The 22,279-nt window shown below is 38.4% G+C and overlaps 5 protein-coding genes across 5 annotated transcripts in view; 4 read left to right on the top strand and 1 right to left on the bottom strand.

The window, feature by feature from the left end:
• LOC138180829 (protein Fe65 homolog) overlaps positions 1-22,279 on the bottom strand; it is a 157,520-nt gene that overhangs the window by 115,557 nt on the left and 19,684 nt on the right. The window contains exon 2 of the mRNA XM_069115064.1: positions 9,340-9,396. The gene's annotated coding sequence lies outside the window, so the exon portion shown is untranslated. The remainder of the gene's footprint in view (positions 1-9,339; positions 9,397-22,279) is intronic.
• Positions 10,350-12,026, top strand: LOC138180826 (cytochrome P450 9e2-like). Its single transcript, XM_069115060.1, has one exon. It carries the CDS (start codon positions 10,445-10,447, stop codon positions 11,933-11,935), a length of 1,491 nt encoding a protein of 496 aa, XP_068971161.1. The 5' UTR covers positions 10,350-10,444; the 3' UTR covers positions 11,936-12,026.
• LOC138180716 (cytochrome P450 9e2-like) lies at positions 13,091-14,702 on the top strand. Its single transcript, XM_069114804.1, has one exon. The coding sequence runs from the start codon at positions 13,186-13,188 to the stop codon at positions 14,674-14,676; it is 1,491 nt and encodes a 496-aa protein (XP_068970905.1). The 5' UTR covers positions 13,091-13,185; the 3' UTR covers positions 14,677-14,702.
• On the top strand, positions 15,814-17,602 carry LOC138180769 (cytochrome P450 9e2-like). The gene has a single exon (XM_069114913.1). It carries the CDS (start codon positions 15,881-15,883, stop codon positions 17,369-17,371), a length of 1,491 nt encoding a protein of 496 aa, XP_068971014.1. The 5' UTR covers positions 15,814-15,880; the 3' UTR covers positions 17,372-17,602.
• Positions 19,334-21,371, top strand: LOC138180765 (cytochrome P450 9e2-like). The gene has a single exon (XM_069114906.1). The coding sequence runs from the start codon at positions 19,790-19,792 to the stop codon at positions 21,278-21,280; it is 1,491 nt and encodes a 496-aa protein (XP_068971007.1). The 5' UTR covers positions 19,334-19,789; the 3' UTR covers positions 21,281-21,371.

The following is a 22,279-nucleotide window of genomic DNA, read 5'->3' as shown; positions in this document are numbered from 1 at the left end:
TGAATAGTGACGTGACTTGGTGCGTGAATTTAGTCTGAAAATCGTCCGAAATATGCATATATATATAACGTTCGGCTTCCTAATCGATACAGAGTAACGTATCGTACGATAAATTCGTTTAATGATATCGTTATTAAAGATTAATGAACCGTATAGCTTATTTCCCGTATTTAAAATTGGGAAGTTATTCCAATTTGTCATACGTTTGTAACACAGATATGCGGTATGTTCAATTTGATATATATACATATACAGATATACAGATATAATAAAAGCATTCGAAAATGTAGCTACGAGCGAATTTTTTGTTTCGGCTTTTTCATTTGTAATCCGTTCATTAATATTCACGAAACGGACGCGTGCGTATATAATGTTTTCCATTGGTAAATGCCACAACTTTCCATCATCTATATCAAATTTCGTTCCGACTCTGATCGAGTAACAAGTTTCAAATTGATCGGCGCCAACGCGCGATAGGTGCAAATATTAACAATACATTTTCCCTGTCAGCATAGGGCGATGTTTGCCGACGCGTCTCGCCAAGACATCACAATAACGAACAGATGTTTTCCCTGTCTTTCAAAAAGAATAATGATGCAATGAATAACGAAGCAAGTCGATTTTTCCCCACCTTTTCTTTCTATTTTTTAATCGGAACGATAAAACCCATCGTTAGAACAATGCATAAAAGAGGCAGGTAGAACAATCGTGGCTCGGGATCGAGACATGCAAAATTGATAAACGCGCGGCGTTGGTGAGTTTGAATCAATAAAATTTACCCAGTCGAAACACCGTGTTCAACTCTGTTGGCTTCTCCAGTTCGTTTTTCCTTGATTGCACGCGATTCGGATAATGTTCATGATCGTCGAGTTACACTATTACCGGTATGAATGAATCATGACCGGCTAGGAATACCGCGATACCGATACTAAGAAGTTTGCAGATAACACCGGGAAACCAGGAGGGGTTGAAGGAAGCCATCGACCAGGAGCGGCAGACGAACGGGCGCCATGACCACCCCACTCCACTCTTGCCTTTATTCAACGGCTTATCCAAAACTGGAACAACCCCTTGCTCGACTCTAGAGCACGAAACGTATGAGCACTGGGCACGAGATATTCGTTCCACCTCCGTGGCCATTCATAAAATAACCTTAAACGCAGCTTTTAACCGCTAAATACGCCGTGATTTATAACAGTATATTCGTGTTCAACGGATGATTTCACGGATCGTTAGGCTCAAGGTAAGAAGAAACAACGATGGGTGGACAACGAATTCAGCAGTCGGCCTCGGTTATTTTCGTCTCTCGAGTATATTCCCACGTATAATTTCCATCACGTCCAATTATCATGATTCATCGTGCGGCGAATTATCAGAACGGTGGTATCCACCGGTCCGGTCGACAAATTTCGCGCCCCAATTTCCTGTAGGCCACCCCAAGTTGCAGGAAAAATGATAGCAAATTTTCAAATTAGTCCCGCGTTGTTTGCAGCTACGAATTTCTCTTATCCCCTGTAGCTTCGATTCCCGAGGGCCGTTGAACTCTTGCCGCATTCGCAAAGTAGTCGAAGTTCGCGCGGGTCGATAGATATATAAACGAGTGGTAAGTTTCTCTCGGTACAGAACTCGGTGAGTACTCTTGCGAGCACGTACACACCGAATCCTGGTGGATCGTTTTCACCCCTTCGTGTCTGGGTAAACATCGTCGACGCGGCGTTACCGAGTCCAATCTCGACTGTGCCCGCGAAAATCCGGCGGGACTCGATATCACCTGCCGGAAAATCGTGACGTCGTCGAACCGTCGAGCTTATGTATGGTAAACTCGAGCTCGATATCGCAATGTCGCTCGTTCGAAGCATACAACCCTGCTAACCTCCGCACATCGAGTTTACCCTACAGCTGTAGGACAGATTCTTCGTTTGATAACCTGCTACCAGCGAGGCTTGTAAAGGTATGTAAGCGTACGCCTACGGAAATATCAATCAAAACGGGACCAGAGATATCAAACGTACGATGATAAAATATTTATATGAATAACGCGCGCGTGACGAAAAAAGAACAACATACAGTTTTCCGAGCTCGTCGCTTCGATTTATGTGCGATACTGTGAACACACACTACGTCAAACATCAAATAGAAACGAACAAAAAAAAAAAAGAAGAAAGGAGAAAAACTAGAAGAACGAGCGAAGATAGGAGTTCTATCGACGAGAAAGTTGAACGGATTTTTTATCTGACTGCATACAGCGTCTAAAAGTAGCTAGTCGACTCGATAAGAGAGATGTCATTTGCTCCCCCTTAGCTCCAAGGAAAAGACGAAATCTTCTAAATCGAAGACGAGTCCCGCGCCGACAAGAATCTCGTCATTAAGATTTTTGATTTGAATGCAAATAGGTTTCTAGTTCTTCGCGCCTTCGTTCTCTCTATCTCTCCAGATATTTTGCGCCGTAAAGGGAAATAGACTTTATTTTCTGACGCAGAACGAAGAAAACCTTCGGTCGATGCGATTCTTTCTAACGCAATTCTCATTGACTTTCTAGTGATCATCGTCTTTATAAAACAACGATAGACTCTTCTATTTCACATTTTATTTCTTTCGTTTCTTTGCAATTTTTCTATTATCTTTGTCAATCTCGCAGGAACAACACGTCGTTCCTTCGATCTTATCGCTGCAAGCTTTCCACTCGAATTAAGATTTCAGGGTTCAGAGAACCTTTCGGGCCAAGAGACACGCGGTCGGGGCCGAAATGGATTTCGCCGTGTGCAACAGCGGCCAGGTAAGCCAAGACGTAATTTACTGGTTTCTGCTTGTTACACCGGCCGTACGACGCCCTGTCGCCATGGCGTACCTCGTAAAGACGACAGACTCGACGTAATTTTATCCTGTCTGGCCGCTCCTATATATACACATACACGCCTTTCGTTCTTCGACCAAATGAGATTTTACTTCGTGCCAGGTAAGACGGTACTTCCGCGCGCCTTTTTCTCGCGACACGCGCTAACTACGCTCGCCAATGAAAATAAAACGGTTCGCAACATCTAACCCGCATTTCACATCGCGTTTTTCCTTTCGTCTTCCATTCGTTCTCGCGTTACAACAGGAAGTTACCTTGGTCCTACTTGATCTAATTTTACATCCTCGCGCGAGCTACGATTCCTGTTAAACGAGAAAGAAAAGACAAGAGTCTTATTCTTCACTCTGGCGAGCAAAACGGAGAACTTGCGACAGAGTAAACGGCGTTTAACGCAGAACGCGTGACGTTGGAAATAATTCAGGGACGTTGATCTTGCCCACCAAGGATGAATCACGTGATTCGATTCCATTTTACTGTAGCTGCGCAGTCGACGTTCGTTACCGAAAACAATATTCGAGGAATTAATATGAATACTAACGGAATGGACGTGGGCAAGCAGTATCGCGTTTCGATCGGCAACTAACGACAGACCATTACGTAGAAGTGGGTTTTGATATCGCGATTGCTTGGCAATGGGATTTGCCATTGAGTCGAGATTATCCTCACGGAAGGTGAATTTACACGACGATATATATAGTTAGCTAGGGGCGAGGATGCTACTTTGCAGTTCCCTAACGCAGATACCCGAATATATTGAATATATTTGACGTTTCATTGAGTGGGAATTTCTTACGTGTCATCGTTAGAAGAGAATTAGGGTATAGACTATATCAAGATCTCGATGTTAGTAGAGATTAGAAAACGACATCATGGAAGAATCGGTGTATTTACGTCGGTCGAGCACGATTTCTTGGTACGTATGTAAATTTGTAAGAAAGTTATCGTTCATCTAAATTCACAAATATATCGAGTATATTTCGCGTTTCGATGAACTGGAATTTCATACGTGCCATCGTCGTAAGAAGAAAATTAGAGTAGAAATTACATCAGATGGTCGATGTCAGCAGAGGTTAGAGATCGACGTCATCGAAGGAACATTCGAGGAAGTGGAGAAACTTACGTCGATTTGAATACAGTATCTTAATGTAGTAAATTTGCGAACAAGTGATCGTTAATCTTTATTTAATAAGCGCTAAAGCTCCGTTTAAACGTTTTATTGTTCGAGAATCATTGGAAGAGTTTTTTAATTGAGAGGGCGTTCGTACATAACTACGTTCGTTAAATTCGCCGTACCTTTCGGACGAACAAACTGCTCGCTATTTTAATTAAAAGTTTCTGTTTAGTTCCGTTCTGCAGGCAGAAATTATGCAGCGCATTTAGAGCGCGAATTCAAACTAAAGTGATGAGGTAAACCAGCAGGTAAACCCGGCTAGTGGACAGGGCAGCGGGTTGATTGATCGCGTGTCAGGTTCCAGCCAACCTGGCGCCAGTACAGAGTTTCTCAACCTGGCGCCATGCTAGGTATATCTCGTACTAGCATGCAGCTTGTTCTACGATCTGTCCTCGCTTTCTTATCTACACGACATTCAGGCATAAATTTTCTGACTCGTAATTTTCTTGAATGATACACAAATGATAAATATATCCAAAGCAATTACGGAGAATGAAATAGACCTTGAAACGAACGAATGAATGTTCGCTTAATCACGATTCATCTTTTTTTTTTTTCTTTTTTCTCTTTAGTCACGATGCGGTAAACAAGAAAAATGACTGGACAAAGAAACGATCGAGTTTTTAATGTTTGAAACTGCAGCTTCGCAGGGATCGTGATTCTACCTATCGTTTCTATCCCGGATTTTTTCTGTCAGTCACTTATTCATTTGATCTTTTTCTCTTCCCGTGGCTTCCCGCACAAGAGCGGACCTTTCATTTTGATCGACGAGTGACGTTATCATGGCTAATATTGGAGAGAGAAGCAACTCTGCTACTTCCGAGCGATCTGACTCGCTCCATCAAACATTCATGCTGTTGGCCGCGAGCTCGTGTTGCCGCTCCGTGAAAATACGCCCGATAAAATGTACTGACCTCACTCTGTTCCCTCCGCCCTAGTGGCGCTCTTTTGTGCACGATACGACATCGCCAGCCAACGCTAATATGTCTAGAGTTAGCTTCCACTCCCGTAGTGTAACTTTCCAAAATCGTTCCGCTCGTTTGAACTCGATGATCGTCGTTTATCTCACGTATATGGAAATATTTCCAAATATTTCTAATTTCTGTTATTTATTATTAATTCGTTTCTCCGTTGATCATAGAATACGAGACGAGAGAAAACGAGACCTATGGAATATCGAATTAATGCTTGATTGTTAGTTCGTAGGTGATTACCATAGATTAGATTCGATTTAATTTTCACTGTTTCATTTTATTTCATTTTCTCTGTACTTTATACTGCACACCATGGTGTTTATTATATAAAACACAGAACAGAAATTAAAGCCAGTTATTTTAAAATTAAGTATTTCATCCCAGAATCTTGTGGATCATCCACGATACAACGTTAACGATCGAGGATTAAATAGATCGATTTTAAAGTAGCGGGGAACTTGTTGCTAGTGCGACACACTCGAAAGATGACCTCGGCGTAATTTTAAAATCCGTGAACGTTGGAGAAACGGAGAAACGACAAGGGAAGTAACGGCAAAAGAGGATGGACAGGAAGAGAGACTTCTGAATGCAAAGAGAGGAGAGTGAACTCTAGACCACTTCGTCACACTCGAGAGAAGACAGAGAGGGCACGGCAGCTTGTTCTAGTTTACGGTTCTCAGAACGAACGCAGAGAAAACTCAGCTACCGTGAGCCTTGCGTGGCTAAGAGGCTACCCCGAAATTGTCGTAGTACTCTGTCGGATTTGGTGTCGAAATAAATCGGCAAAGGTTGCTCGCCAAACCGTATCTTTATCCAGGATGCCACTGAATGAAACATAAGAAAATTATGCTGCACGTGCCAGATGGAAGATACCCTCGTATCAGGATTTCGAAGAAGACACACATTTTCTGAGAAAAGTAAATCTTTGCGATCGTCGATCGAATCACTGAGAAAATCGATTTTTTACAAATAGATTGCTGATGCTTATGCATTTGTGAAAGATTGAAAGATGTACAAATACACAGATTAGCTTGCAAAAACAATTCTTAACCTTCATGTGATAAGTGTTGGATAAACATTTATCGCAAGTCATTCCGATAATGATTAAATATATCTGTTAATGTGTGTGTATATAATTTGAACCATAACTGCGTAGAGATCTATCCAAGTCATTGCCACGTGTTACCAAGCAGCGTTTAATTGATAAGTGGAAAGATACGCTGTGTACGATGGTCGAGAAAAATACATTTATCAATAATATTCCTGCAAAATATTTATATTTATATTTACATAAAAACAGATGTATTAAACATATATATATCCGTAATAATAAATAATAATACAATATTATTGTTTATTTCATGAATATAAACTGCTTTTGTGTAATTATAGATATTTAGTCACAGTCATTTAGTAAATATAAATATTTTATAGTTCAAATCATTATGGAATTACAAGGATGACGTCGTCAGGGTGTTTGAAGATGCGGAGTTTGAGAATATTCGTCTGAGGAATGCAAATACGTACGACGTTCATAGTAATATGTAGATTAATGCCCATTTGATCGAAAATTCTCTCAGAATTAACTTCTTTATACTTAAATGTATCCTTATAATAAATGTCTCTTATGTCAGAGAATTTTCTGCTTGTCGATTTAATTTCTGATATCGAGAAGTCGAAATGAATAGCCATGAAAAAGATACTTGTATTTATAGTTTCTTGATATGGAGAATTATATTCCATTGTTTACTAACGTGTGTGTGACAAGATAAGATTACTTCACATAACATCGTATCATGTTAGACATTATATAACATATTAGACATATAAGACACATACGTCTTATTTAAAATAAGATTGTTTCACATGTAATACTGTTCCAGAACGAAAACGGGAAAGTGTCTCACGTTATTCTCTGTTAACATTTTATTAAACATTACAGAAAAAGATAGATGTTCCCTTCTCTCTCTTTCTCTCTCTCTGTTACTAAAAATTATCTGATTACATTATAAATTAAGTTATTAGCTTCAACACCGACATATCAGAGCTTTATTTTCTGTCGGACATTTCAGAGGTCGGTCGCCAGGCGCATTGAAAACCACCTGTCTACTTTATTACATTTTGTGGAAAGCGCGACGCATATCGCCGCCCGTGAATAATTACACTATTAATTTGAAAGCGCATAATTGTAACCAACTTCCATACGTCATAAATTTATTAAAGCAGCAATTGCTTCGCCAACGATGTTTCATAATGCAAAGAAAGATTCTAGTTAACATTTTTTTCCAATTAGACATCCATCGTTCGCTTTCCACAAATTCACAACGTCGGAACGTTGTATTTAGCGTCGGTTGATTTATCGCTTTAAGAATTCGTGACAAGATTCCTTAGTTCGGGAGGCCATTATTCACCGAAGGATCGGTGCATCTGTGGTGAACATCGTGTAATTCCTCAGGAACGAGGCAGATCCTCGAAGCGTCAGGTGGTTCCCAAACCACATCTGATCGATAGAAACGTGGTTTAAGGACAAGGGGCACCGTCGATGGAGCGCTCAATATCCGTCTTACATGAAGACAATCGTACGTGGTCGATGGTAATTGATACCGATTGTCATCAATTGCGGAACCATCTCGTTTTCCCTTCTCGACCTACAGAATAACCAACCAGTCACATCCTACATTCTTTTCACGTACGTGAAATATTCGCAACGTGTCGCCAAAGTTCACCGTGTCGCCAAAGTTTCTCGCGAAACTAGATTCGTTCGACGCTCCGAAGTTATGAGCTGTCTGCTATTCCTCCGGAATATAACAACTTGAAAGTTAACACGAAACAACGGAAGATATAATTGCAAACAAGTTTGAATGAATTTGTGGCCAAACGTGTCTTTCAAAAATATAACGAGCAAATTTCTTTTATCTAAATAAACATACAAATTTCCAAGTATTTAGTTACTTCATGTATGTAACGTATGTATATATGGAAAGATCTCATCATGCTTCGAATGAAAATCTGGAAAAAACACGATCTTGAACGAGGAGTAATTCCGCCTCGATAGTGTCAAAAAGTGCTGCTTATATCCAAGGAAATAGTTACCGCTAAAGTGATATATTTTAGATATTCGTCGCACGTTTTCAAAGCATCCGGTGTCAAAGAGCTCGCAGAAACTCTTGCGGGGAAGCAGCACGAATCGCCGTCCACTCCTTAGAGAGAATTTTCCTGAATTCGTTTCAACTGGATTTCCCATCTTTCAGTCGGGTATACTTCAACAGAGGTGGTCGTATACACGTACAAAGAGATGACAGAGCGCCACTTGGCCGACACAAACAAAATGTATCTTGATGGAACAATATTTTCGTTTTCCTCTCGTGTGTGATCTGTGCCTAGACTGTTTGACGGCATGTACTCGAAAAAGGGAAAACATACACCACGTATTATTACCGTCGAATCACGTTTCATTCGGTCAGATTCGACTCGAACTGGAAACTTGTTCTAGCAAATCCTCCGTCCGGATGTTTCTAGGGTTTCAGCACAGAAACTGACACGGGAGTTTTTGTCATTCGGCTACGAGACGAGTGTCTATCTTTTCCGTATTACGACAAACCGAGTTCGTTCGAATCAACTTTCGGAGTACCTTTTTTTTACCTGTTCGTTTAAACGTTCCGATCTAATGTTACGCGATTATCGAAGGCCCGACGAGACATCGAGGTTGATGGAAAAGAGGGCAGAATTAGCCCAGAGAAAAAGAGGGTTGGAACAGAATCGGTGGAAAGTCGAAGAAGAAAAAGAGAGGGAGAAGAGATAGAGGATGGTGGGGTTGAGATGGCGAGAATAAAGCAAGGGTGGTGATCGATTGCGTCGGTACATGCACAATAACAGGGGGATGAAGTCATGTGTCCGGGCTAAACAGCCCATTTGCCCAACACAATGGAAGCGACGTTGCTGTGGGCTCGACTTAATTACCAGAGGCTGCCTTTGGCAAAGACCAGCGAGGTAAAGAGAGGCGAGAGGACACCTTATCGGAAGCGATCTGAGTCTAAGCTCCATTTAGCAGACTTCCACGAGCGCAAAATTCACCGAGAGATCGATCTGCTTCGCTATTAAATTAAATTGTTCTTTCAACATTTGAATTCCAAAAATAATTTCATTTATCGAGTAGATCGTCGCTTAACTCTAACTGTATTGTCTAAAGGAGACATAGGAAAAATGTCAAATATAGTAGTATCCTCTCATCTTAGGCGTCACCATATGTAATGTAATTATTAATATTCATATCGTACAAAGAGTAAAGAGTATGTCTCATATTTGAAACAGGATAAATTACGAATGTGCGCATTACCTACCGTAATTTTCATAAACTTCGCAACTTCGAAAAGGCCACTGCTTTAAACACGGTAGAGCTGTAACAGAAAATATAGTTACACTCAATGCACAATTGAAATAAGAACTAACACTCAGAGGAGATAGGAATGACGTAAGAATTCAATTAAATAATGGCTGATCCATTACAGTAACACACAGTGTCAAACCATTAGGCTTGTATTTTTCAATGTCGAAGCACTTGAAACTTAATTTATTTTATTTATATAGATTGACCCATTTAAATTGTTACACATGATCATCTCCGAAATTGTTTGACATATCGATAAACTTCTTGTATAAAGATTGACTGATTTCAACAAGTTCACAATTTGATGTAATTAGTTTCTACTTTTACTCCTTGGTGTAACTGTACAGCATTCAAGAAAGTATATAATTTATCTTTATTCCGAAAGTGATCATATATTTTTGGATGTATTTAACTTCCACAAAAAAGGATCAAGCTAATCAACCATAGATTGGTTAGAGAAACGTAGGAAATACCTTAATTTCAAATGAAAGTAATTTAATTAATTTCACTCAATACAATTCTTAGATCTTTACGGAGTAATACAGACTAGTAAACTACCACAACATTTCGATACTAATAACGCTTTTGATAATGATAAAATTTCATTCCTATTCCAATTTCAACGTCAACGTTTCAATTCCAATTTCCTATTCCTAATTTCATTCAATAAAATATACATATATTGAAATGATACAACTACTAATACCGTATCGCCTACATATTACATAATGCAGCATCAGCGATTTATACATGTACCGTTTTCTATTTTAGTGTGTTATCACAGCAGAATATAAAAGTAAATCACAAATAGATAAATGCATTATAGAACGCATTACCAGTCGATATATTTTGTTTTTAAAGCAAACGATAAGAAATCAGGAGTTCGACTGAATATAATACACACTATAGCAAACGAAGTAGGGGAAACGCACCAAGTACGAGAGTTTAAGATGGATTGCTCTCTACTATGCTTATCATTGTACACTGTGCAACCGCGAGTTCAAGAGTAATTGTGACTCGGAATAGTGTTTTAACAATATCGTTTCCGCTGACAAAAGATGACTTATCCATTTTTTACGCTCCTCGTTGGAGCTTTCTTGCTATTGTGCTTCTATTTGTATTTGATACACAACCATTGGAAGAGAAATGGAATTCCAACTGTCAAGGGATGTATTCCAATCCTGGGCCACCTGTTACCCCTAATGACGGGAAGAATGAATTTTGCCGAATTTATTCAAAAAGCATACGAAGAGTACAAAGATCATAGCATGGTCGGTATGTACAAAGGAATAACGCCAATGTTACTTGTTCGAGACCCTAATGTAGTGAAAACCGTGCTGCAAAATAATTTCACGAGCTTCCACGAAAATGGGTTGAAAATCGATCCGGATGCAGATCCTCTTTTATCCAAAAATCCGTTTTTCTGTTACGGAGACGTATGGTCGAACGGAAGGAAACGACTAACCTACGCGTTTTCCAATGTTAGATTGAAGATCCTTTTCACAGCTGTCACCGGAGTGTGCAAGAAATTCGAAAATTACCTGAACAAACAGCTAGGGAAGAACAACAAGTACGAAGTCGAACTAAAATCGTTATTCTTAAAATTCACTGGTGAAGTTGTGGCGAACGCTGGTTTTGGCATCGAAGGCCACTGCTTTGAAGATGCACGAAATGCAAATGCCTTCGATCAACTTTTTGGAAATATGTTAGCGGAATCATTATTACCTATAATCAGATCTTACCTTCCATCTATCAATCGCTTCTTGAAGATCAAATTCCTGCCTAAACAAGTGGACCAATTCTTTAGGAGCATCGTCACAAAAAATCTGGATGTCAGAAGAAACGAACCAATACCTAGAAATGATTTCCTGCAATTAATGATCGACATGGAAAAGACAGGGGAGCATATCGATGAAGAGGTTGTAGCGGCTCATGCAGTTTCTTTCTTCGTTGACGGAGTCGAAACATCCAGCATTACCTTACGTTACGTTGGATACGACTTGGCTGTTCATCCAGACATTCAAGATAAGTTGAGAAACGAAGTGATATCTACGATTGCGAAACACGGAGGTTTGACGTACGAGGCATTGAAAGACATGACGTATATGAATCAAGTGATCAGCGAATCTCAAAGATGTCACGCAGCTGTATGCTTCATGTATAAAGTGTGCACAGAAGAGTTCGAATTGCAAGGATCAGATGGGTTGACCTATCGCGCAAAACCTGGCACCGGGATATTCATATCAGTTCATGGATTGCACTCTGATCCTACATATTGGGCTGATCCAGAAGTTTTCGATCCGGAACGATTCAACGAAGAGAGAAAGCAAACAATAGAAAAAATGACATTCCTTCCTTTCGGCGAGGGTCCAAGAATCTGCGTTGGAATGAGAATGGCTATGCTACAGATGAAGGCTTGTTTGGCTAATTTGTTAAGAAATTACAAATTGGAATTATCACCAAAAACCCACATCCCGTTGAAAATGTCGGCAAACCATATGTTATCCGAAGTAGATGATGGAATTTGGGTATATATCTCTAAGCTTTGAAGTTATTGTATGGCTTCACTGTTACTACTTTTAATGGCAGGTGCCTAGCCCTGCTATCTTTGTTTACTTGATAATAAATTATATTTTCAAATTTTACCTTATTTAATTCCTAGTTGTCCTCCTCCGAGTCAACACTCGTAGTCGCCACTTGTCCTTGCCAATAAATGCCTGTTGTCTCGAATTAGATCTCGTCTTCGATAGTTTACTTATTATCCTTTGTTCTTAGCAATCGTCCCAGTAATCATTTTCCACATTAGTGGGTGGTTCTTCGAGCTAGATAGCTAGTTCTTACTTAGTCAACATACCATGTGAAAAATATAACAAACCCTGAACGATCGCAATGTTCTATCAACCACGGGGATTAACAACATACTTTATCGCAGAATTGGTAAATATATATATACAGATTTTTTGTATATAGGTTCAGTGATTTCGAGGCGAATATAATTTAGAATAATTAGATTTTTCTTCTAGTGTGTGATTCGGTGTGCTTATAGCTAATCTGTCAAGGTTAAATCTATTTTTCTTCCAATTGGAATCATATATTTAACTTCCATAAACAAGTATTAAGCTATTTATCTATAGATTGCTTAAAGCTCATTTATTTAGGAAATATTTTAATATTAAATATTAGTAAGAAAGTTTAGCTCACTCTATGTAACTATTAATTACTTACGTTAGCACGCGATATTGACAGAAGATAATACAAACGTTTAGGGTACGAGCATTATTTTGATACAACGTTTACAGCTCCGTTTCTGTCAATGACACCTATGTGACATTGAAATGATAGACTTACAACTATCATGTTATCTACATGTGGAATACAGCTCAAGCTCTCATGGTTGAATCGTTTCCTCCCACTCTACTTGCTATCGTGCGAGTATATATATATATATATATATATATATATATATATATATATATATATATATATATATATATATATATATACATACATATTGCCTTTCTGTGTTTCCTCGCACGTTATCATTAAATAACACAAACATAACAGAGATATAGGTAAAGGCATGAAATACAATATTATTTTACATTTTTAAGACAGACAATAACCGTATACTTTGATCTTAAACACTCGCACGATAGCACGTAGAGTGGGAGGAAACGATTCAACCATGAGAGCTTGAGCTGGATTCCACTGCAATACGCCGATCATTCCACATTGTGCTTCCGAGACTGTTCGAGTAGTTGTAATTCGGAATAGTGCTCTGACAACATTGCGGTAGAAGATGGTGTCTGCATTTTTCACGCTCCTCACAGGACTGTTCTTACTATTGTGCTTTTATTTCTATTTGAGATACAACCATTGGAAGAGATATGGAATTCCAACTGCCAAAGGATGTGTTCCAATCCTCGGCCACATGTTACCCGTATTGATGAAAAAAATACACTTTGGCCAATTTATCCAAAAAATATACGACGAGCACAAAGATTACAGCATGGTCGGAATATACAGCGGTATAATGCCAACGCTAATTCTTCGAGAGCCTAATTTAGTAAAAACCGTGCTGCAAAGTAATTTCTCGAGCTTCCACGAAAATGCATTCAAAATCGACCCAAATGCGGATCCTCTTTCGGCTAAAAATCCGTTTTTTTGCACTGGAGACGCATGGCTGAACGGAAGAAAACGTCTAACCTACGCGTTTTCTAGCGCTAGATTGAAGGTTCTTTTCGTAGCTGTCGACGGGGTTTGTAAGAAATTCGAAGATTTCTTGAACAGACGACTAGAAACGAAGAACAAGTACGAAGTCGAATTGAAACCGTTATTCTTAAGATTCACTGGTGAAGTTGTAGCAAACGCTGGTTTAGGCATCGAAGGTCACTGTTTCGAAGATGAAACAACTCCCAGTGCCTTCGATCAGCTTACTGGAGACGCGTTAACCACATCACTATCAAATTTTATCTGGCAATACTTTCCCGCTATTGGTCGTTTGTTGAAGCTCAAATTACTTCCCAAACGATTAGACCAATTCTTTAGAAAAGTTGTTGCAGAAAATTTAGAAATCAGACGAAGGGAGCCGATATACAGGAATGATTTCCTTCAACTAATGATCGACATGGAAGAAATAGGGGAGAAAGTCGACGAAGATGTAATAGCGGCCCATGCACTTTCCTTCTTCCTTGATGGAACCGAGACGTCCAGTGTTACCTTAAATTACATTGGATATGACTTGGCCGTTCATCCAGATATTCAAGAAAAGCTGAGAAACGAAGTGATGTCTAAGATCGAAAAACACGGAGGTTTTACGTACGAAGCATTGAAGGAGATGACGTATATGAATCAAGTGATTAGCGAATCTCAAAGATGTCACATGGTTGCAGGTTTCATGCATAAAATATGCACAGAGGAGTTCGAGCTACAAGGCTCAGATGGATTAACCTATCGTGCGAAACCTGGGGTGAATATAATCATACCCGTTGGGGGACTGCAGTGTGATCCAAAGTATTGGATCGATCCAGAAGTTTTTGATCCGGAACGATTCAACGAAGAGAGAAAGCAAACTATAGAAAAAATGACATTCCTTCCTTTCGGCGAGGGTCCAAGAATCTGCGTTGGAATGAGAATGGCTCTGCTACAGATGAAGGCTTGTTTGGCTAATTTGTTAAGAAATTACAAATTGGAATTATCACCAAGAACGCAAGTCCCATTGAAAATATCGCCGAATCATTTTCTGTCGGAAGTAAGTGGTGGTATTTGGGTATATATCAGCAAGCTTTGAAGTTATTGTATGGCTTCACTGTTACTACTTTTAATGGCAGGTGCCTAGCCCTGCTATCTTTGTTTACTTGATAATAAATTATATTTTCAAATTTTACCTTATTTAATTCCTAGTTGTCCTCCTCCGAGTCAACACTCGTAGTCGCCACTTGTCCTTGCCAATAAATGCCTGTTGTCTCGAATTAGATCTCGTCTTCGATAGTTTACTTATTATCCTTTGTTCTTAGCAATCGTCCCAGTAATCATTTTCCACATTAGTGGGTGGTTCTTCGAGCTATATAGCTAGTTCTTACTTAGTCAACATACCATGTGAAAAATATAACAAACCCTGAACGATCGCAATGTTCTATCAACCACGGGGATTAACAACATACTTTATCGCAGAATTGGTAAATATATATATACAGATTTTTTGTATATAGGTTCAGTGATTTCGAGGCGAATATAATTTAGAATAATTAGATTTTTCTTCTAGTGTGTGATTCGGTGTGCTTATAGCTAATCTGTCAAGGTTAAATCTATTTTTCTTCCAATTGGAATCATATATTTAACTTCCATAAACAAGTATTAAGCTATTTATCTATAGATTGCTTAAAGCTCATTTATTTAGGAAATATTTTAATATTAAATATTAGTAAGTAAGTTTAGTTCACTCTATGTAACTATTAATTACTTACATTAGCACGCGATATTGACAGAAGATAATACAAACGTTTAGGGTACGAGCATTATTTTGATACAACGTTTACAGCTCCGTTTCTGTCAATGACACCTATGTGACATTGAAATGATAGACTTATAACTATCATGTTATCTACATGTGAAATCCAGCTCAAGCTCTCATGGTTGAATCGTTTCCTCCCACTCTACTTGCTATCGTGCGAGTATATATATATATATATATATATATATACATATTGCCTTTCTGTGTTTCCTCGCACGTTATCATTAAATAACACAAACATAACAGAGATGTAGGTAAAGGTATGAAATATAATATTATTTTACATTTTTAAGACAGACAATAACCGTGTACTTTGATCGTAAACACTCGCACGATAGCAAGTAGAGTGGGAGGAAACGATTCAACCATGAGAGCTTGAGCTGGATTCCACTGCAATACACCAATCATTCCTCATTGTGCTTCCGAGACTGTTCGAGTAGTTGTAATTCGGAATAGTGCTCTGACAACATTGCGGTAGAAGATGGTGTCTGCATTTTTCACGCTCATCACAGGACTGTTCTTGCTATTGTGCTTTTATTTCTATTTGAAATACAACCATTGGAAGAGAAATGGAATTCCAACTGCCAAAGGATGTGTTCCAATCCTCGGCCACATGTTACCCGTATTGATGAAAAAATTACAATTTGGCCAATTTATCCAAAACATATACGACGAGCACAAAGATTACAGCATGGTCGGAATATACAACGGAACAACGCCATCGCTAATTCTTCGAGAGCCTCATTTAGTAAAGTCCGTGCTGCAAAGTAATTTCTCGAGCTTCCACGAAAATGCAATCAAAATCGACCCAAATGCGGATCCTCTTTTGGCTAAACATCCGTTTTTTTGCACTGGAGACGCATGGCTGAACGGAAGAAAACGTCTAACCTACGCGTTTTCTAGCGCTAGATTGAAGGTTCTTTTCGTAGCTGTCAACGGGGTTTGTAAGAAATTAGAAGATTTCTTGAACAGACGACTAGAAACGAAGAACAAGTACGAAGTCGAATTGAAACCGTTATTCTTAAGATTCACTGGTGAAGTTGTAGCAAACGCTGGATTAGGCATCGAAGGTCACTGTTTCGAAGATGAAACAACTCCCAGTGCCTTCGATCAGCTTACTGGAGACGCATTAACCACATCACTATCAAATTTAATCTGGGAATACTTTCCCGCTATTGGTCGTTTGTTGAAGCTCAACTTACTTCCCAAACGATTAGACCAATTCTTTAGAAAAGTTGTTGCAGAAAATTTAGAAATCAGACGAAGGGAGCCGATATACAGGAATGATTTCCTTCAACTAATGATCGACATGCAAAAAATAGGGGAGAAAGTCGACGAAGAAGTAATAGTGGCGAATGCACTTTCCTTCTTCCTTGATGGAACCGAGACATCCAGTGTTACCTTAAGTTACATTGGATATGACTTGGCCGTTTATCCAGATATTCAAGAAAAGCTGAGAAACGAAGTGATGTCTAAGATCGAAAAACACGGAGGTTTTACGTACGAAGCATTGAAGGAGATGACGTATATGAATCAAGTGATTAGCGAATCTCAAAGATGTCACATGGTTGCAGGTTTCATGCATAAATTATGCACAGTGGAGTTTGAGCTACAAGGCTCAGATGGATTAACCTATCGTGCGAAACCTGGGGAGAATATAATCATACCCGTTGGGGGACTGCAGTCTGATCCAGAGTATTGGATCGATCCAGAAGTTTATGATCCGGAACGATTCAACGAAGAGAGAAAGCAAACTATAGAAAAAATGACATTCATTCCTTTCGGCGAGGGTCCAAGAATCTGCGTTGGAATGAGAATGGCTATGCTACAGATGAAGGCTTGTTTGGCTAATTTGTTAAGAAATTACAAATTGGAATTATCACCAAGAACGCAAGTCCCATTGAAAATATTGCCGAATTATCTTCTGCCGGAAGTAAGTGGTGGTATTTGGGTATATATCACCAAGCTTTAAAGTTATCGTTGCACTTTTCAATGCATGTATTAATATTTAGAGAATACAAAATTGTACTACGTAAAGTCAAATTATTATTTTTGTTGTGTTGACTATTTTTATGTAAAACATTTTTATGTGTTATATAAAGAAGTACATATATATTGTAATTTTCTACGTAATGTATTAGTCACTACATTATTTCTTCTTTTAATGGGTAAATTACAAAATAAAATAATCGTAACGATGTTATTTTTGTACATTTTATAATAAATTGCTATTTACAATTATATGCATTCTCACTAGCGGTGGGAATTTGATATTATTGAATTCATACAGAAGTAGAGCAAATTTTGAGTGTGACATTAGCATGGAAGATGTATGAACGTGAAACATTAAAAAGTATACGATATATAGAATTTATGAGAGTGTGTCGAGAGCTGATATATATCCTGTGCTTCAGAACGAAGGGACTCGAACGAGTTTCCGGTGTGGTTTCCCCTGTCTTATATTGTTAGGTCAGTCAAATATATTCAAATGTATCAAATATATACGGACGTATGTCCACATACACATTCTATATTTTCTACGTATATCGTATTAGTTTTCTCGTAACTTATGTGCGATCTATTAGCCTGTTGACTGAGTCGTTTCTTAATCCGAATTGTTTTTAATCCTTTGCGTCGCCTGAAGGAGACTCAGGCAAATTACCAAATATAAGATATAGCAATTTCACATTCCAGAAAGTGACAACTTTTACAGACAAAGAAATAAGAGATTCTGAGTGTTTCGTTACTTTATTACACCGTCAATTGGTAAATTACAGATTCATCAATTTCAATTGAGTTTTAAATCATTTTAAATAGGATATGCTGTGCTCATACATACATCGTACTATGACAGTGGTGGGATACATGATTAATCGCTACGACCTAGCTGATCTTGTGATTCGCATACTGTGTGATAAAACAACGGCATTGAAACAGAGCGTAGAATGATAAGCGATAGTAAACATCTATTAGAGTGTGCCCATTGTTGGGAACCTAACCGTCCTGCCCCTTCTGGACCTACCGCGATCATTTAAATTATTTATGACCAAATGAAACGACATATAAATAATGGGAGGAAAGAGAGACTCAAACACGGAATAGGCAATTTGAGTAACCAGCTAACTCGTTTCGTCTGGTTAACAGATTAAATTTCTATGAAAATAAACGCCACCAATGCTTCGTATAGTTTCTCGCGATTAAATAAAAAGTTTGCTTTCTGAAAGTTGCCTATCAAATATGAAAATTCTTGTGGACGTATTGTTTCATTACTTATCTTTCGTATATTACGCGTGCTGTACCTCGAAACGGAATAGAGTTCAAGTTTCTCGGGAAACAAAACAGTTTTTCGATAGTTTCGTGCTGTTAGCGTGAAAACTTAACAGGATTCGTAGAGCCTAGCCATTAGCCTAGGACAGAGGGACACTTCTTCTCTCTCTTACTCACTATTTCAGGATGTATCACTGCGGAAGAAGAATAAATTACAAATCTGAGCGTTACTTAGCGGAGCTTTCATAAAGTTCATTACTCGAAAAAGGCCACTGCGTCAAACATAATAAAGCACAATTCAGAGAAAAACAACATAGTACGTACAAGGGATATCAGTGGCGGAAGGAGCCACTTAAGTAATGTTTGTATCATTACAGTCACATATACAGTCACAACTGTAGGCTCGCATGTTTCAAGGCTGTATCAGTAGAGGTTTTATTCTCGAAACGCTGTGTTACAAAACTGTTAGGCGTATTCATAGATTTTTTAAATAAAGCATCCGTGATTTTGGAAAATATATAATTCGATGTAATTAGTTGTGTCCTTTACTTTCGTGTCTTCCACAAAACAATTCGAGTTTCACAAAAAGGCATTAAGCTATTTATCGGCGGATTAAAAAAGTTATTCAATTGAGAAACATTTTCATATTAAATAGCAGTAATTTTTCAATAACCTCGCGGTATTCGGAGAAGACAATGCAGATTTGCAATACTATTTCGTTCCGCGTGCTTGCGCTTACGTGATATTCTTATCAGTACCATATGGCCTATATCTACGAAAAATCAACTACATATACATGTATCGTTGTAATGTATTATTCCATTTCTCGATAAACTATAAAACAAATAATTCAGTAATAGATAAACACAAATAATGTATCTTTCACATAAGTTTTTGAGATAGCCAACATTAATCGACAAATCTGATCGCATACATGTATATAACATGCATCGTAACAAGCAAAGTGGGAGGAACGCATTTGGTACACGAGCTACCCATTTGCTTAAGAAAGTCTCATTGCTTAGTAATAGATCGATCATTCTACATTGTGCTTTCGAGACTGTTAGAGATGTGCTGATTCGTAATAGTGCTTTAACAACATTGTTTCCGTACGTGGTGAAAGATGACTTCTGCATTTTTCACGCTCCTCACAGGACTGTTCTTGCTATTGTGCTTTTATTTCTATTTGAAATACAACCATTGGAAGAGAAATGGAATTCCAACTGCCAAAGGATATGTTCCAATCCTGGGCCAGTTGTTACCCGTAGCAATGAAAAGAATACATTTTGTCGAATTTATTCGAAAAGTATACAACGAGCACAAAGATTACAGCATGGCCGGAATATACAACGGAACAATGCCATCGCTAATTCTTCGAGAGCCTAATTTAGTAAAGTCCGTGCTGCAAAGTAATTTCTCGAGCTTCCACGAAAATGCATTCAAAGTCGACCCAAATATGGATCCCCTTTCAGCTAATGATCCGTTTTTCTCCACTGGAGACGCATGGCTGAACGGAAGAAAACGTCTAACCTACGCGTTTACTAATGTCAGATTGAAGGTTATTTTGGTAGCTGTTAACGGCGTGTGTAAGGAATTCGAAGATTTCTTGAACAGACAACTAGAAACGAAGAACAAGTACGAAGTCGAATTGAAATCGTTATTTTTAAGATACACTGGTGAAGTTGTAGCGAACGCTGGTTTAGGCATCGAAGGTCACTGTTTCGAAGATGAAACAACTCCCAGTGCCTTCGATCAGCTTACTGGGAACACGTTAGGGGTATCACTAACAACTTTAGTCTGGCAATACTTTCCCGCTATTGGTCGTCCCTTGAAGCTCAAATTAGTTCCAAAACAATTAGACCAATTTTTTAGAAAAGTTGTTACAGAAAATTTAGAAATCAGACGAAGGGGGTCGATATACAGGAATGACTTCCTTCAATTAATGATCGACATGGGAAAAACAGGGGAGAAACTCGACGAAGAGGTTATAACGGCTCATGCATTTTCCCTCTACCTTAATGGAACCGAGACGTCCAGTCTTACTTTAAGTTACGTTGGGTATGACTTGGTTGCTCGTCCAGAGATTCAAGAAAAGGCGAGGAACGAAGTGATATCTACGATGGAGAAGCACGGCGGTTTGACGTACGAGGCGTTGAAGGAGATGACGTACATGAACCAAGTAATTTGCGAATCTCAAAGATGTCACGCTGCTCTAGGTTTCATGCGTAAAATATGCACAGAGGAGTTCGAGTTACAAGGGTCAGATGGATTGACTTACCGCGCGAAACCCGGTGCGCACATAATCATACCCGTTCACGCACTACATAACGATCCAAAGTATTGGCGCGATCCAGAAGTTTTCGATCCGGAACGATTCAACGAAGAGAGAAAGCAAACAATAGAAACAATGACATTACTTGCTTTCGGTGAGGGGCCACTAATTTGTGTTGGAATGAGAATGGCTATGCTACAGATGAAGGCTTGTTTGGCTAATTTGTTAAGAAATTACAAATTGGAATTATCACCAAAAACCCACATCCCGTTGAAAATGTCGGCAAACCATATGTTATCCGAAGTAGATGATGGAATTTGGGTATATATCTCTAAGCTTTGAAGTTATTGTATGGCTTCACTGTTACTACTTTTAATGGCAGGTGCCTAGCCCTGCTATCTTTGTTTACTTGATAATAAATTATATTTTCAAATTTTACCTTATTTAATTCCTAGTTGTCCTCCTCCGAGTCAACACTCGTAGTCGCCACTTGTCCTTGCCAATAAATGCCTGTTGTCTCGAATTAGATCTCGTCTTCGATAGTTTACTTATTATCCTTTGTTCCTAGCAATCGTCCCAGTAATCATTTTCCACATTAGTGGGTGGTTCTTCGAGCTAGATAGCTAGTTCTTACTTAGTCAACATACCATGTGAAAAATATAACAAACCCTGAACGATCGCAATGTTCTATCAACCACGGGGATTAACAACATACTTTATCGCAGAATTGCTAAATATATATATACAGATTTTTTGTATATAGGTTCAGTGATTTCGAGGCGAATATAATTTAGAATAATTAGATTTTTCTTCTAGTGTGTGATTCGATGTGCTTATAGCTAATCTGTCAAGGTTAAATCTATTTTTCTTCCAATTGGAATCACATATTTAACTTCCATAAACAAGTATTAAGCTATTTATCTATAGATTGCTTAAAGCTCATTTATTTAGGATATTATTATTAATATCCTAATTATTTAGGATATTATTATTAATATCCTTATTATTAAATATTAATATTTTAACATTAAATATTAGTAAGTAAGTTTAGTTCACTCTATGTAACTATTAATTACTTACATTAGCACGCGATATTGACAGAAGATAATACAAACGTTTAGGGTACGAGCATTATTTTGATACAACGTTTACAGCTCCGTTTCTGTCAATGACACCTATGTGACATTGAAATGATACACTTATAACTATCATGTTATAAGTTCATGTTATATCGTTTCCTCCCACTCTACTAGCTATCGTGCGAGTATGTATATATATATATATATATATATATATATATATATATATATATACATATTGCCTTTCTGTGTTTCCTCGCAC

Source organism: Bombus flavifrons, chromosome 6 (genome assembly GCF_040668555.2).
Source record: "Bombus flavifrons isolate JBK064 chromosome 6, iyBomFlav1_principal, whole genome shotgun sequence".
Taxonomy (NCBI): Eukaryota; Metazoa; Arthropoda; class Insecta; order Hymenoptera; family Apidae; genus Bombus; species Bombus flavifrons.
The sequence above is the reverse complement of the archived record's forward strand: the minus strand, read 5'-3'. Positions and strand labels throughout refer to the sequence as shown.